This window comes from Aricia agestis, chromosome 1, assembly GCF_905147365.1.
Source record: "Aricia agestis chromosome 1, ilAriAges1.1, whole genome shotgun sequence".
Classification (NCBI taxonomy): domain Eukaryota; kingdom Metazoa; phylum Arthropoda; class Insecta; order Lepidoptera; family Lycaenidae; genus Aricia; species Aricia agestis.
Window position 1 is genome coordinate 22646930 of NC_056406.1, and position 17982 is coordinate 22664911.

Consider the following 17982-nt stretch of genomic DNA (forward strand, 5'->3'; position numbering starts at 1 on the left):
AAAAAATTGTAAAGATGAAACAAGTGGAGCATACGCTGTACGAAAAACGCATTTTAGAAGCCATACGGTTTCCATTTACAGTTTCAATGGAAATGAGTCTGAAGGATAATAGTTACATTTACTTTATAATGGAGTTCGTACCGGGTGGTGAAATGTTTTCGCATTTACGTAGATTAGGGAAATTCGATGAGCCGCTAGCGAAGTTCTACGCCAGTCAGGTGATTCTGGCATTAGAGTACTTGCACTTCTGTAATTTAGTTTATCGTGACCTGAAGCCAGAAAACATTCTAATTAGTAAGAATGGGTATCTGAAAATAACGGATTTTGGATTTTGTAAAGTGTTACACGGGAGGACGTGGACTCTATGCGGTACGCCGGAGTATTTGGCACCCGAATTAATTTTAAGCAAGGGTTACGGGTTTTCGGTGGATTGGTGGTCTTTTGGAGTACTTTTGTTCGAAATGAACGCTGGATATCCTCCGTTTTACGCGAACGAGCCTATGAAGACGTACGAGAAGATCGTAGCCGCAAGATACAAATGTCCATCTTGTTTCACTTTGGATTTAAGGGATTTGATAAGGAATACTCTTCAGATTGACATCACTAAGCGTTTCGGCGTGATGAAGAACGGTGTGATGGATTACAAAAATCACAGATGGTTCAGGGGGCTCGATTGGGAAGCCGTATTAAACTGTCGTATGCCGGCGCCGTATATCCCGAAGTTCAAGCACCCAGGTGACGCGACACATTTTGATAAATACGACGAGGAGCCTATCCAACCCGACACGATCTGCCGTTTTGAATCGGAGTTTATTGATTTCTAGCCTTTTAATTACATCTAGTTTTAATTAATTGATGTATACTTGAGGTTATAAGAATTTGATTGCTGCACTTTGACACGAAGAGGTTTAAGCATCAGAACCATAATGTTACAGATTCAAAACGCCGTTATTGAGCCCAGCTTAAAAGGACTTCCTTGATTGATAAACGGAAGATAGTACTTGAGTGTGACAAACTCGTCATAATATTTGTGTTGTCGTTTTGTTTATTGATGTAGCACGTGCGTGAAGATTATGGCACGCGTCTTCGTGAACGCGGAGGAAGTCGCGCATCGGTTATATCGATGAGAGCACATGACACATCTATTTTTAAAGCTTATTACATCTGTGTATGAACTAAAGAAATGGAGCTAAAATAAAGTAATATTTTATGCGGAATATATATCTTTGCTATTTAAAAACATTGATTTTGATTTAAACATAGCCAGCACAAATCACAATGAAGTATTAAAAATCATATTTACTACTTAATATGACTTATAAGGCAGAGTAAAATATGATTAAGTTTTGCCCAAGAAATATTACTTTTAATAATATGGTTAGTAATGTCGTTCTGAAGCAAAACCCTATTGAATCATCCATGAAATATATGAATTATCTACGTATAGCCTAAAGCTACGCAGCTAATATTGAAAAGGTTTAGCGTCAACACGAACGCTTAATTCAATTTATTTTTTCATTCCAGTAAGTAAATTTTTTTCAATTTTCAATTCAATTCCAGTGAGTTTGCATCCAAAACACAATATTGATTTTATTGCAAGGTTACAAAAACCCTACAACATCTAGCTACAAAAGCTTTGGTTGGGATGAAACAGTTCATACAGTTTTCTGAATTCTGATAAATATTTGACGCTGCAGTCTGCTATGAATAGAACTTTCGACAGATGTGAAACTCGTTAAACTTTTAATGAGATTACAGGAGAGTTAGGTTGAATAACTTTATAACAAGGTACTTGATTGAATTAACCAAAGCCTGCACGAAAAATTGACTATTTATTCAGTTGATAAGAAACTGGAACAAACAATATTTGATCGATAAACGTAACTTGCGTCATTCTTGCTCTTTATTTATTGTGTGTACAGTATGTACCGACTACCAAGTACTAACAATTATATTGCTGTAAGTATGCATAGCCATTGAATATAGAAATACCGACAAATTATGACGATATGATTTCTTTAATTAATCTCTTACCTTGTCTAGATATATCCGTAGGCGGAAACCACTTCCATGCTTGTCATCATAAGGCTGCTGCAGTAAAGCCTACAGGAATTAAATTACCTACCTACCTACTTATATTGACAATGCAATAACAATACAACGCGTAAGTTCTGTAAACTTTGTATTGGAGCAGGAGAAATGAACTTTCTTGGCATCAACAAGACGGACATTTGTATCAACAGAGTGCTGCCAACAGTTATATTACAGGAAACATCTTCCGACCGAGAGATGTTTGAAATAAATATTTAGTTATGTCAGGTCGCTATGACATTGAAGATGATTTAAATGATATTAAAATATTTGAACATGGTTTGTTTACTTATCTTGAAGGTAAAGTTCAAAGACGTTTTTACAAATGATTTTATCCGAAGTAAATTATCTATGATCGCTTAAAGTAAGTACGCCTTGAAGAATAACTTAAAAGGGCGGTGAGGACCCACATAGTTTTGACGCACCATTCCGACTCTACATTAGAGTCTAGAGCAAACGCTCTCACGTAGATAAAAGTTATCATATTTAACTTTAAGCTCTGCAAAGCTTCGTTGCGCCAGAACAATGGAGAGCTTCGCAGGGGGTTGCGTCGGAGTCGACCAAGTGGAAAATAAAGGAAACGCAGTTCCGTTCCACGTCCGTAGCCAACATCCTAATGCAACAAAAGCTCTGCATATTAAAAGCCTATTTCATTTTAAATATCTAGATAGTTTGCGAAAAAGTTTCAAGCTAAAGTTAAGTACAACTCTGATAAATATTTGGCAGCTTGGTTCTCTACATAACTTGTTCACGTTATAGTCTCATCCACCCTCGGAAATAATACAATTTTATTTCAAGAAGAGTGTTTCTCTACCGAGAGTCCAATTTCCTCAATCACAGGCAAAAGCCCTTTTACTTCAATCAATAACATGTTAAGAATTTCACAAAAAGACTGGTATGAATGTACTTTTAACTTTTCATCACTCATTGATATGCAAGAATAGGTTGGTAAATGTTACATTCACGAACCAATTTGCGCAATGCACCCAAACTCAAAGTTCAAACGACACAATCCAGTATGTGTACAGTTATGGCTGTTAAATCTTCTGTTGGATCATAACTCACCGCCTTTGTTTTAACAAGATTCAATAAGCAAAACATAGTTATCATTTATCACTATCGTGACGCGCTTTTAAGCAAAATTATAATTAATATTTTGGATAAATAACTAGGTACTGCTAAGCGCTTCACAGTTAGTTCAGTTATATTATAAATTATGATATCCACTTAAACTCGTAGCACAGTTTCTTAAACTTAAACCACAGTTTCATAAGCTGTTCAACTTTCTGCTCAAAACCATAGTGCAACTAGGTCTAATCCAAATTAAAAACCCGTTTCAAACTTGTCTGACGACATCGTATTTCGTGCCCATACTGCTTTGTTAGCCAAAGGCATCATTACGCCCCAAAATCCCACAAGGTTCAATACTTAATAGCGCAATATAAGTCTGGATTAATCAGAATAAGGCTTATAATTTAGTAATGTACAATTAAGTCTTGAATTTGTATTCCAGTTTCTAACAGTATCGAACGCGTGGGCGAAGTCACTGTATTTATGAGGACCTACTCGAGCTGGAATACTTTAGGCGGCGCGGTTCAAATACATACCTGCCACGATTACGGTAGTTTATTAGAGCTTAAATTATTTATTGGTTTCACTTCAATCAGCCCAATGAACATCAACATCAGCAAGGTCAGTCCTTTAAATTCTTCATGAAAACGTTTAAAAGGTGTGTTATTTCTCATTTTGGAATACCGTACACTTGCCACTTTTCTAGTTTCTGTGACAACTAATTTGTTTCAGTGACGAAAAGGTATTCAAGATTTAGGTCAAATGTTACATTTCATTTCGTTACGGAAACTGACAACGGTAGCGCCGGAAAAATGGTCCCGAATTAGGGACGTACATTTCTGGTTTCTAAAAACGAAATACAAATTAAGGAAGTTTCTCAACAGTTGGAAAGTGGGTTATTTTATTGATGTTACTTTAAATTCAACAAACCCATCAAAAGGAGATGTAATGTTGTGTATTTAGTTAATGGAATCTTTAATTATTGTTGTTTCCTCCGCTAAATGAAATGAATCAATAATGAAATAGCTAGATTAGTCACAATTATTTCATCCAATTTGGATTTGCATTAAAAAATAAGATTTTCTTCCGCTAAATCAAAGAATGAATTATGAAATAGTTAGATTAGTCACACTTATTTCATCCAATTTGGATTTGCATTAAAAAATAAGATACCTTCACAAGGATCTTAATTACACCCCTGGGATATATTTTCAAAAAAAATGCTCAGCTTGTGTGACAGTCGGCAGATAGCCGAAATTGCAACATCTTCAATCTTCATCCTTGCCATCTGTTAAGTCGAAATCTTCCGACATTCACATTGCACACGAACAAATGAATCATCTCATGCAGTTTTTCTCATTTAATACTAAATAATCATTTTCTTGCGCTTCTTCTTTGGCTCTTCTGATACTCTCTTAAGTACACGTTATAACGGTTTCGAGTTTTCATTTCTAACGTATTGCCTAATCTTAGTTAACAAAACCAGTAAAGTTCAACTCGTTTGGTTTAGCAAGACCTTTTAAAACACACCCAAAACAAATTGCAACACAACTTTTCTTGAAACTTAATACTTAATAAACTCTCAGATTCAGATCTCAGGGCTCAGATTTTTTGCGATATTTCCCATTATGTGCGAAATATCTATTGTTCTTACTTCCTTTCTCTGAAGTCGTGAAATCGACTATAGCAAATAGTTATGGATCTCGTTAATTTTCTTCTTCCGGATCATCAAAAATCTTCCAGTTGCGTAAAAAATAAGAAGTTACTAGATATGTTATTAAAATATGATCAATAGAAGGAAAATAATATTAACACGTATTAGTTGGAAACAGTCCTTGGTAATCCAAATCTTTAATCCTTTGACATCAATTACTAATTGATGTCAAAGGATTAAAGTATATTGGATATGCCAAGTATTTCAAACTAGTAACCCTATTTCAGATCCGTTAAGTCTCCAGCTAAGCGCAATGTGGGTCAGTTGTGAACAAAAGGGCCAGCATAAGGACCACTTATGCAACACTTATACCACGTTAATGGGATGCGTTATGATGAAACTAGTGAAACCGGTTACTTTAATTATTATAATCAAGTAGGTAACGTAAGAGTTGTAATATTTTATAACGTTTATATCATTGTTTTCATTATTAGTACGTACGGATCAAATAGTGGTATTTTTGAGCACTTGTATTATTTTTGAACCCTTCTATTCCTTGATTAATGTTAGACAGGAATCAAGTAAAATTGAACTTTATTGATATTGTACACATACCACATTATGTAGAAGCTATTTGGCTCGCATTTTTGATTAAGTAACTTGATACATAGTTTAATCTCAGTGACGCGTCTACTCTAAGAGTATCAGAGAATAAACATAGACTGCATGTGTGATTTGTTTATGCGAGCTACGTATCTATGGAAGCGTTCATTCGCTTACACGTATCATTTAATCTAATTCCTTTAATCAAAGCATTCTCACGATGCCATCTCACAAGCACTTCTATAATTGCATTAGCATTTAATAAATTCTTTATCACTTGATAAATCAAAGCATTAATTGGCTATTAATTTACCATTTCTTCATTATGCTACGTCAATTCATCAACTTAATGCCTTATAAACAATCTCCATGCGACTGACGCCTTTCGCATGTACCCTTTTCTTTCCGTCGCGCGTCGTCTGTTTCGTGGAATAATCACAACCAATTCTCCTTTTCGCATGTTAATTTAAGAGGGCAAAACGATTCAACCACGGCGCGACACGAAGGAAGCTCTCTAAACTTGCATACAAATTAATTCCAATGTCGCCACTAACCGACCGAATTAAAAACGGACGAGCTCGAGGAGCATTACCAGCGTTATACCATCATCATCATTGGGCAGGTAATCGTCATTTATATTCCGACCATGCATACAAAGTACGGCCGGAATAAGAATGACGCGGACGCTCATTGTAAAGCCAGCCTCGCCAAAACTATGGAGTCGTGATACGTTTGCGTACACGACCATAAAACGATCTATTCTGGGGTCAACCTTTGCGGGCTTCGTAACCTGATGAAGCGGTGAAATGGAAGTTTAAAAGGGTGTAATTTAGCCACCGCTCGAGCCTTGAATCGTTATTAAAAATAAACGGAGGCCGAGCACCACAAAGACCTATATAATTCAAAACGGTCGGAAGAGTTGATCCACATCATTAGCGAGGATGTAGGTTGTGCATTCTTGATTAAACCTAGTTATGGTAGTTCAGGGCTCAGGAGTCGGAACATTTTTAATAGAGCACGTATGACGTAGTTAAGTATGGGTGGTTGCATTGTACTAGCAGTAGTTGTTGCTTTTAAATTGAGTTAAAAAATAACCCATCTGAGAACGTTTACTCCCGTAAGTTCTTTTATGAGATAATACTGCTATATATTGTATTACTAGCTGTTGCCCGCGACTTCATCCGCGTTAACATAGTATAATAACAAAGATGGATAGTTTTCTCCTTTTTGTTTTTGTGGTTCCTTATACAAAGGGTAAAAACGGACCCTATTTAAGCAAACGTCAAACGCAAACGTCAATAAACTTTCATGTTTCTAACTCAAGAAATGACGGACTTTCATTGAAACTTTCTACCCCAATTTCACCCCCTTGGGGTAGAATTACCAGAAGCGCTTAAACACGTATCCAATCATTTTTAACCAGTAACCCAAACATAAAATTTCATGTTTCTAACTCAAGAAATAACGGAGTTTCATTCAAACTTTCAACCCCAATTTCACCCCCTTGGGGGTAGAATTTCCAAAAACACTTAAATACGTATCCATTCATTTTTAATCAGTAACCCAAAAATAAAGTTTCATGTTTCTAACTCAAGAAATGACGGACTTTCATTAAAACTTTCAACTCTTATTTCACCCCTTTCGGGGTAAAATTTTCAAAATTCCTTCCTTAGTGGGTGTCTACTTAATAAAACAACCCTACTCACCAAATTTCGTGGTTGTAACTTTTACAGTTTTTGCTCAGCGATGATGAATCAGTCAGTCAGTCAGTCAGGACATGTAATTTCATCTCAAAACCTTCAAACCTTCCTCGATAAATAGGCTATCTAACACTGAAAGAATTTTTCAAATCGGACCAGTAGTTCCTGAGATTAGCGCGTTCAAATAAGCCCTTTTAAATAATTTCCCCCCGTTTTTTCCACACTTTCCTCTATTTCTTGGTTTCTATTAGTCTTAGCGTGATAAAATATAGCCTATAGCCTTCCTCGATAAATGGGCTATCTAACACTGAAATAATTTTTCAAATCGGACCAGTAGTTCCTGAGATTAGCGCGTTCAAACAAACAAACAAACAAACTAACAAACTCGGCAGAATTATAATATTAGTATAGATATAGCAGTATATGTCATAATTTAAAAAAAACTATCCTTTATTACTGTAAAGAAATTTTAAATTTCCTTTAGAAATTAGAATTACTAACTTCTTGGTAAGTAATTTCAAGTTACTATTTTATCCATAAATGCCCCACAAAAAGTTTTGGGAGAGATTACTTAACCTTGCTTAATACTTTCTTCTTTACAGTATGTGGTGTAATTTTAATAGCATACTATCAATCTTTCGTGCATTGCACTTCAAAGTGTGTGCAACTGTTAACTGATATTTAACGCACATCTTCAAACAGTGAGTGCAACACTATGCGCCCACACAAAAAACAGGTTTCCGGATACCTGCGCCGTGTCACGTAGAGAGTAGAGATAAACTACATGGGGATGCGTTATCACGGCTGGTATTTCTATGTCACAGCCTACGTACTGTCATAATATTATGGAGAGAGTTTAGGGCCTGGACTTTGGTAGAGTTTTTCAATAATAGGATGAGCATGTTATCGCATAATATCATCGTGGGGCCACCGAATGTCATGTTTTAATGAGTATGCCGTATGGTAGAGGTGTAGAGGTTTAGAGGTGTTGCGGTGGGTTGATCGTGCCCGTAACTTTGCCTAAGCGGTGAGTGGAGCACCATGCAGGAGCAGCAGGTTTTAGTGGGTAGTTCCTCGGAGTCCCACATACCCCGGCCGATGTCCCCAATCCGCCGGGGATGCGTAATGCATTTACCATGTAAAAAGAAATGGTAGAGTTTAGACGTATTTTTAGTATATTTGAACAACGTACCTATATTACTTTCAGACTTCCGTTTATGTCTAAAACAAAACAGTTGATACCCTACTTGGTACCTATAGCCTATAGGTACCAAGTAGGGTATCAAGTATCAACTACAGTAAACAAAATATCCCTAAAAGTTACCCAATTTTTGTAGAACCACCCCTATATAATATTTCAAGTAAACAGATACTTTATTTCAATTTTCAAGTGCTAAGATAAGACGCACCATAATAATTCAAAACAAACACTCTTCTGTTCAAACAAACTAATAAGATTATGATAATTCGTTGAAGGAGATGCCATTCGTTCTTTCGTTTGTTTATCTACTCCAAGATGAAGCCCACACACGGCAATAGCTGTGGCCCGTGTACAAACAAACCGTACGATTATACTGTATCTTGTGTGTTCTTTGTTTTCCAGATATTAAAACTTTTATAACGTCATAAATTAGTGCTTGAATGTGGGCAAGAATAAACTATTAAAATCTGACAGGAATAATTAATTTTAGTGATAGTGATGCAATGCTCATAAGGCTTTTTTCAGTTCTTGTGAGCTTCACAGTTAGTTAATTTAAGCTAAAAAGTAACCCGACATTGGATTTTAGGCCTCTGCTAGCTGAAGGCCCTAATAGTCATATTTTCTTCCATGTGATTATTTGGCGTCATGTTTCTACTTTCTTCCTTTACTACTTATGCTTTACTACTATTACTTTATTACCAAATCTAGTAATTACCCAATTCATATTATTTAAGATAGAAAATTGGTAAATCGTATTGCGCGCTAGGGTTTCCCTCAAGTTAAGGTTTGTCTGGTTATTTGTTTTCAAGTACCCACCCGTTGGCCGTCAGGTAGATCGTCCTTGAGGCGTTTCCCGGAGTTTGCAATGCATCTACCTATGTACAGCCTACAGGTATAATCAACAGCAGGGGGTCACCCCTATATCCGGAGCGATAACGCTCGAACGAGCACGCCATGTGCACCTGTCGCCATTCCTATATCAATATAGCCACCATAATGTAGGTAATGCAGTGCACTTTGCAAGCGTACACTGCAATGGTAGTAAGTAGTAACGGACGGGTCTCTCAGAGACATTAAACAATAACTTATTTAATTTAATAGCTGTTTGACAGAAAATGCGTGGAGCTTATGTTGATATGTTTATTAAATTACGGACTTACGGACAATCAATATCCCTCTGAGTGCGGACATAAGAGAACGCAATGACACAGTCGCGTTTATTCAAGTTACAAAAATTCCCATTTTAGATGAAAGTATAGTAGCTTAGACTTTCTACCTGTTCTGTTGACACTTTTAAAACAATAATTATGTAAGACTAAAATGTAGCGCTGATGATTAGCCAAAAATGTATAACTAGCGTGAAGCGTCACATGTGAAAGTCGAGACTCGAGAATTGCCGGATTCTTGTGTATTTATGCGCGAAAAGAAACGAAGAAAATGCTGAGCAGTAAAGATAAAGTGTAAATCGTAATCCAAACAAACAATCCGCGCACTTATTCGTGCCGCGAAAGAAGAAATCGGCTCAATACTTCTCTTATTTTCCTTTACCGAATCAAAGACGTCTTTGCGCTTGCCTTGTGATTTGTTTTCCCGCTTATTTAATGACTGACTGACTTGAGAATATAAAATTAAATAAGCTGTTTTACAATAATCTGTAGCGGTGTCAAGACTGGCAAGTGGCAACGCATGCCGAAATATACTTGGATTCTACCGTAATAGCTATGAGACTAGACTTTATAGTGAGGAATATACTCGTAGGTTCTAGAAGGTTACAGGCTTTTATCAAGCCATACCGTGATAAAGGGGTCAGGTTAGCTTCACCTTGCTTTTGGAAACAAGGTCACCTATTCATCGCGAGCTTACCTCGTGCCCTCTCTGTGACATGGAACATCATAGATCAAACAAAAATAGTGCTTGAATACAACACAATTTCTTGGGAAATCGGAAATTTTCGGAAGCAGGATTGAAGAGGTAAAGGACTAAAGGGATTACTAATATGACATAATAATATATATGTTACATATACATTAAGGCTAAAATCATGATAGCCAGCTAACAACTAGCAAATGAAAATGACATAATATGATGAGGAAAAAAGGAAAAAAAAATTCCGGTAAAATTTTCGAACATTTCAAGTCGTGGCTGAGATATTAATATGTAGAGACAAGTCTTGATGGTCATTCCTATTTATAACTAAGTACGAAAATATTGTTGTTCCATTTACAAAAAAAAACTATTTTGTAAGTTGTAAATATACATAATACCCTTGCTATACATATAATATTAATAAAAATTATCCCCCTTACTAATAAACGTTGTTACATAAGCTTTGAATAGTTATACAGTGTTTTGTTCCTGTCACACAAGTGACATTTTTAATTGGATTGAAGAAGACAAAACACTGTATAACTATTCAAAGCTTATACAGCGTTTATTAGTAAGGGGGTATATGTATAGCAAGGGTATTATATATTTGGTTACAACTTACAAAATAGTTTGACAAACAAGAAACTATATTATAATTTATAGGAACTAAATAAATGTAGTTCCTATAATATAGTTTCTTGTTTGCAAAATATGTTGCCTATCAGATCACGTTTTCGCCATCGCACAACGTAAAACCAGGTGCAGAGTTTAAAAATAAGTTGCAGTTGCCTTCATTTGAATGCAAATCACTACGGTCATCGATCGTGGAATAACGAGACACAATAGCTTATCTATTGTTATCGCGGCCGGATGCGGCCGCTTAGGGCTTCATCCTACTAATAGTATAAAGGCGAAAGTTTGTTTGGATGTATGGATGTATAGATGTATGGATGTGTGGATGTATGGATGTTTGTTACTCTTTCACGCAAAAACTACTGAACGGATTTTAATGAAACTTTACAATAATATAGCTTATACATCAGAATAACACATAGGCTACAATTTTAACAGACTTTCAAAATGAGGGAGGTTTTATGTTCGTTTTCTTATGTTCAACGATTACTCCGCCGTTTGTTAACCGATTTTCAAAATTTTTCTTTTGGTATGTGGGGTATCATCCCAATTTGGTACTATATTCACAAAAGTGGTGATCAGATGAAGGATCCATAAGTAATCGAGGGAACTCCTCAAAATTTATGGGGAAACATGTGGTGACTTCGGTTTCGTGAGAAGTATTCTAAGCATATGCTACAAACAAGTAAGATTTTGCACCGAGGTATACCTGGTATACCGTGGTTCGGAAGGTGCTGAGAGAACTCCTGATTCTTTATAGATACAAGTTTGGGAGTTTCGGCGTTGTTTTAAGAACGGAAAGCATATGCTACTATGCAAATTAGATTCATCATCATCATCATCACTACCATAATATTATACCATGCATCGTCCCATGATTATGAGCCTTTTCATAGTCTTTTAGATCGAGGCTCGAGTTTGTCATAATTTAAAAAAATCTATACTTAATATTATAAACCTGAAGAGTATGTTTGCTTGAATGCGCCCACCAGCCCAAACCACTGGACGGATCGGGCTGAAATTTTGCATGCAGGTAGATGTTATGACGTACGCATCCGCTAAGAAAGGATTTTGATCAATTCCACCTCCAAGGGTTTAAAATAGGGGATGAAAGTTTGTATATAATAATACTTCTTAACGCGAGCGAAGCCGCGGGCAAAAGCTCGTATTGATTAAGATTAATTTCGGAATAGCCTACTGCAGTCTGCAACACACTCTTATACAGCGAAAGGAAATATATTTAAACAATATCAAAAGTGTTTGCCTGTGTGTTTTCTCTTCATGCTTAAACCATTGAACTAAAATTGATGGAATAATGCAGTGTTTTCAACTTATATATACACATACGGACTATTATCTTCAGTCAATATTGACTGGAGATAGTAGTCCTGTTACTTTAATTTTGAAAATGAACACCTCCATTGTGGGTATCGCAGACACAATAGATTTTCAATTGTTATGCGGCACCAAGAATTTTGTGTTAGTATCTCCAGGCCTATCAGAATATCATCTAGATCAGGGGTCACCAAATGGCGGACCGTGGTCCGCATCCGCAATAGCTTATCTATTGTTATCGCGGCCGGATGCGGCCGCTTAGGGCTTCATCCTACTAATATTATAAAGGCGAAAGTTTGTTTGGATGTATGGATGTATAGATGTATGGATGTGTGGATGTATGGATGTTTGTTACTCTTTCACGCAAAAACTACTGAACGGATTTTAATGAAACTTTATAATAATATAGCTTATACATCAGAATAACACATAGGCTACAATTTTAACAGACTTTCAAAATGAGGGAGGTTTTATGTTCGTTTTCTTATGTTCAACGATTACTCCGCCGTTTGTTAACCGATTTTCAAAATTTTTCTTTTGGTATGTGGGGTATCATCCCAATTTGGTACTATATTCACAAAAGTGGTGATCAGATGAAGGATCCATAAGTAATCGAGGGAACTCCTCAAAATTTATGGGGAAACATGTGGTGACTTCGGTTTCGTGAGAAGTATTCTAAGCATATGCTACAAACAAGTAAGATTTTGCACCGAGGTATACCTGGTATACCGTGGTTCGGAAGGTGCTGAGAGAACTCCTGATTCTTTATAGATACAAGTTTGGGAGTTTCGGCGTTGTTTTAAGAACGGAAAGCATATGCTACTATGCAAATTAGATTCATCATCATCATCATCACTACCATAATATTATACCATGCATCGTCCCATGATTATGAGCCTTTTCATAGTCTTTTAGATCGAGGCTCGAGTTTGTCATAATTAGTATCTCCAGGCCTATCAGAATATCATCTAGATCAGGGGTCACCAATTAGTTTCGCTCGGGGTCCATTTTAAGAAATGAAATTACCTTCGCGGTCCATCCATTTTTAAGAGATTTTTTAAATATTGGTGCAAGCTATTGACATATAATCTTGGAGATGTTCATCAGTAAGTCGAAACTGAATTTTTAACGATGTTCATCTTCGAAAATGCTTGGTCCACATGGCGTACACAATGGGTCGGCTATCCGGATGCGGACCACGGTCCGCCATTTGGTGACCCCTGATCTAGATTCTAGAGCCATTAATAAGAGGCTATTATATTTGAAATCTAAAAATAGGTTTTAAAAACTCTGCTGTGGTATGAAAACTGGGTTAACAATTGTAATAATGGCTGTAATGAATTGAGCTAAATTTAAAGTGTATAACATATAGACGGTTGCCACATGTGGCAATTTACTCTGTCACCAAAATAAATTTTATAACACATTAATGGTAAAAATTGTATTACATTCAGTTTCCAATTTTGTAAAAGGCTTAGAACTTTATAAATAGAAGATATTAATGTCGCAGTCGACTGGTTAAAATAGGCGTTCAATCAAACTGCTAGCCTGTTGACTCAACAATACCATTCAATCACACGGCTATATATGTCATTTAGCCGACTTGTTGACTGAAACGTTCAACACTGCAGCTAGACGATGCTTAGCTAACTGGTTAAATGGCAAATTAACTATGGTGACCATTAGTTTTGTGTTATTATTACACAAGTGTTATGATAACAAGCAGAATAAATTGTATTATCTAACTCATTCTGAACACAATTGCAATAAATACCTTGTTGATGCATTTCATAATCCCGTTTCATTCTTATTCATTTCTCCTTGAATATTTGTTTAAATTTTGATTCACTCGTATGTGCCCCCATAATTTCTGTCTCTATAACACTTGTAACATTTAATTACGAAAAACATCTTAATACAACCACAAAACACTGGTTAGTTGACACCACATAAACAAAACGCACCTAGCACCGCAGTGGTGAGAGCTTAACTAATTTAATCAAATGGCTGTTTTTGAATCAGCTGTAGTATTGAATGTTTTGAGTGACACAAATATTCAATTAAAAAGCTAGACATGCAGTGGTGAGAGCTTAACTAATTTAATCAAATGGCTGTTTTTGAATCAGCTGTAGTATTGAATGTTTTGAGTGACACAAATATTCAATTAAAAAGCTAGACATGTGATTGAATGGCATTGTTCAATAAAAGAGCTAGCTGTTTGATTGAACGGCTCTTTTTAACTAGTTGGCTGCGACATCAATATAAAAGTAAGAGCCAAAATTTAAGGCTATAATCCTATTTTTTAATAATAAAAGCAATATTTTGAAAAACTGTTTACATTTAAATTTACTACTACATGCTAACTAATTCATCAACATTTTTCCTGCTATGGGGTAATATAATATTGTATGTGACTGTAAAGAAAGTACGGTATACTTACCGTACCTATCACCTTAGGTTTTAAAGTCCCTACTCCCTACCTACAAATCACAATATAATAAAACACTAAACAAGTGTGATAGTGATAATTACTTGACCTACCCACTTGTAGGTAATAAAAGTTTTCGTTATTTAAACGAGTTGTTCCAAGAATAAAAGTTTAACCGAATCTTATCTCGACATCGATCGATTAAATGATGACCACGCCGAATGCCGAACGACAAGCCGGTAAAGTAAACAATTACAAATTACAACAACAACAATTAAATGGTCACATAAAATGTACCTAAATACAATCTTTAGATGTAATTCTCGTAAGAACGCCGAGTGATTTATTTATAAATCGGACTTACCAGCAATAACTGTATCACTTAAGTCATATTTCACTGGCTTTGGGAACTCTCGCAACTTGCGTCCGCTCAATTTTAATTCACCACTTAAGTAAGCATCTTCTAAAACTCTTTCTAAAGATTTGGATAACTGACTGTGAATATTATTATGTCCGTTCATATTTACACACACATTTGGCCCTAACACGGCCATATTCTTTCGTGAACTGAATTTATTTCAAATTGTGACGTTTCGTTGTTGAATGTTGACAAATAATTGACAGCAATAAGAAATAAGCGCTAACTTCATGTTGGTCTTTTTTTTCTCTTATTATGGCACTTCGGCTATATAACCATGGCCAGTGTCAAGTATATTATATATATGGCGGAAAACATTGTTGTTGCATACAATTTTCAGCATCATTTCTTTATATTGTCAGGTCAAAAGTCGAAGTAAAAATCAATACAGTCAAGGAGTCAAGACGGTCGATTCAGTAAAGTGGTAGACGCTTTACTAAAACTTTCGATGGAGTTTTGGAGAGAACACAAAATAGCTCGTTTCTGGATATTGCATCACTTTCTTATACTTTTAATTTCATGCGGCACACCGTAAAAAACGGTAACTGCGACACGTATATTATATAGGATAAAATACCAGTCATTAGAATTTTTTAGTAGTGGGACACTTTATATTTTCGAGTAAAAAATACAAGTTTGTGGTTTTTATACGACGTAAACGTTACAATAATAATAGAGTATTTTTATCAGGTTGCGGTGGAACCAAAATACAACATTTGGTTTTGCAAATGAAAAGAAAAAAATTAGAAACTGTATGCTAAAGTTTTAATATTATTTTTTGTGATACACATTGTTTATGTTATTTTAAACGTGTTATTGTAAAAATAACAATCTATTAAGTATTTTTGTACGTTCTTAATAAATGATACTGATCTACTTGATAATACTCTCATCTTTCGAATATATTATCAACTTGATATATTCAAAAGATGAGAGTATTATTCATTACGAAAGTTAATTTGCAGCTCACTTGTGTCTGCTGAATACTTTATTCTACTCTAAAAATAATAAAAACTAAGGAAACGTAACTCTCATACTATTACCGTTTTAAATTTGGTTCCTTTCAAACTGTCATGTAACGTCAGCCCTGCCAGCCTAGCATACGCCAACGAGATATCTCACTCTATATGTTTCTCGATGTTTGGATGGATTGTATCTTCATCTCTATTGACCCTAGCAAGACAAATATTTTTTCTCGCGTAGATCTATCATCGGAATAACACATTTTTATAGAGTTTTATCGAGATAATGTCGAGATTTTGACATTATAAGACGAGTAGTTTTGAATTATCTCGAGAGTGAGATATCTCGTTGGCGTATACTAGGCAGGCTGATACCGCTGAAGGCCCCCTAAACATTGCAAATTTGTTCCCGGGGTAAAAGTACAATTTTTCCTTTCCCGGGACTCAAAGTGTCTCCATACCAATTTTTTTTGCAAAATCCGTTCAGTGGCTTGGGCATGAAGAAGTAATTGACAGACAGATAGACGAACAGACTTTCACACTTATAAACTTATAATATTAGTATGGATACAGGTTATGTTACAATAATAAAATCAGAATCAAATTTTTTTTTTTGCTACAATGAAGTTACAAAGGTCATAAGATTAATAATTATTTGGAGCTTTCATTCTACCACATATACATGGTGTGCAATATAGTCTTAAGTCTAAGTGCTTAATAGTAATTTTTTAACAATTCATTTGAAATTCCTAAAATAATATTATAATTTAAAATTTTTTGCAATTCAATTAATAATCCTAAGATATTATATAATGAACAATTTATTTTATACATAACATGTCAATTTAAAATACTAAAATGAAATATAACAAATACAATAAATTAGAAAATTATCTTATTCCATAATTTATTCCAATTCTTAAAATAATAATAATAAAAGATAAGTTTACGACTCTAAGAATTCTTTTACACTGTAATAACACTTATTCATCAGCAAAAGTATGTATTATTGGTAAGAATTTTAATTCTTTCAAGTCATTTTTTGTGAAATATTTAATTATAAATATACTTACCTTATTTTGTAATAAATTATAACATTATATGTGAAAACAACAGTTATTTATAATGTCTACAATTACTGGTTTTGGGTGTCCATTTACTGAAATTCTGTCCTATAACTGTTTTTTACCCACCATTCAGTTTTTACCAAAATTCTATACTAATATTATAAATTAATGCGAAAGTATCTCTGTCTGTCTCGCTTTCACGCCAAAACTACCGAACCGAATGTAATAAAATTTTGTTTACAGATAGTCTAAAGCCTGAGAAAGGACATAGGTTACTTTTCTACTGGAAAAAAGCGTTGTAAGGGGGTGAAAATGCGTAAATTTGTTCAAATTAAGTTAGTTTCAAAATGCATAATAGATGGCGCCATGCGTCTCTTACATCGCGCTAACGCTTGCCCAAAAGTCTTTCTATAAGAGGTGGTATTATCTTACATTCAATTTTCGATTTTTTTATTGTTATTTTCTTTTTTACGTTATTTAATAGATCAGTACTTTATCTATGCAGTGAGCCAGTGAAGTGACTTATCCTTAAACCTATCAATGATAAATAGTTTATGGGTAAAGTTGTGTAATTGCGGGGCTAAATAAGCTTAAAAATTTGGCATAAAATATAAAGTTTAATTTAAAAAATTGAAATATTATGTACACATTGCAGCTGTTTTGATTTAAGGGGTACCAGGTTTATTTTTATAAAAGCTTTTGACACCAATTTTGTTGAAATCGCGCGCTATAAACTGAAGTCCACGCGGACGAAGTCGCGGGCAACAGCTAGTTCAATATAAACTGAAGAGCCATCGCATTTTTATGTTTGCATACTAATTTAAGTTAGATAATTTATGAACACAAATATAATATTAAATGTCCAATGACTGGTAGTTTACCTACGGTATATATAGAGCTTTTTTATTATCATTTTATTTTCTTCCACGCAGGGCTTCATAACGTTATCGATT

At 35.1% G+C, this 17982-nt stretch overlaps 1 protein-coding gene across 3 annotated transcripts in view; it reads right to left on the reverse strand.

Annotated features, from left to right (window-relative positions):
- The window catches only part of LOC121725846 (leucine-rich repeat and calponin homology domain-containing protein), an 81279-nt gene extending 66143 nt beyond the window's left edge, over positions 1–15136 (reverse strand). For all 3 annotated transcript variants that reach the window (XM_042112995.1, XM_042112977.1, XM_042112969.1), the window contains exon 1: positions 14947–15136. In XM_042112995.1, coding sequence (XP_041968929.1) covers positions 14947–15136 — 190 coding nt within the window. The remainder of the gene's footprint in view (positions 1–14946) is intronic.
- Between the last annotated feature and the right edge of the window lie 2846 nt (positions 15137–17982).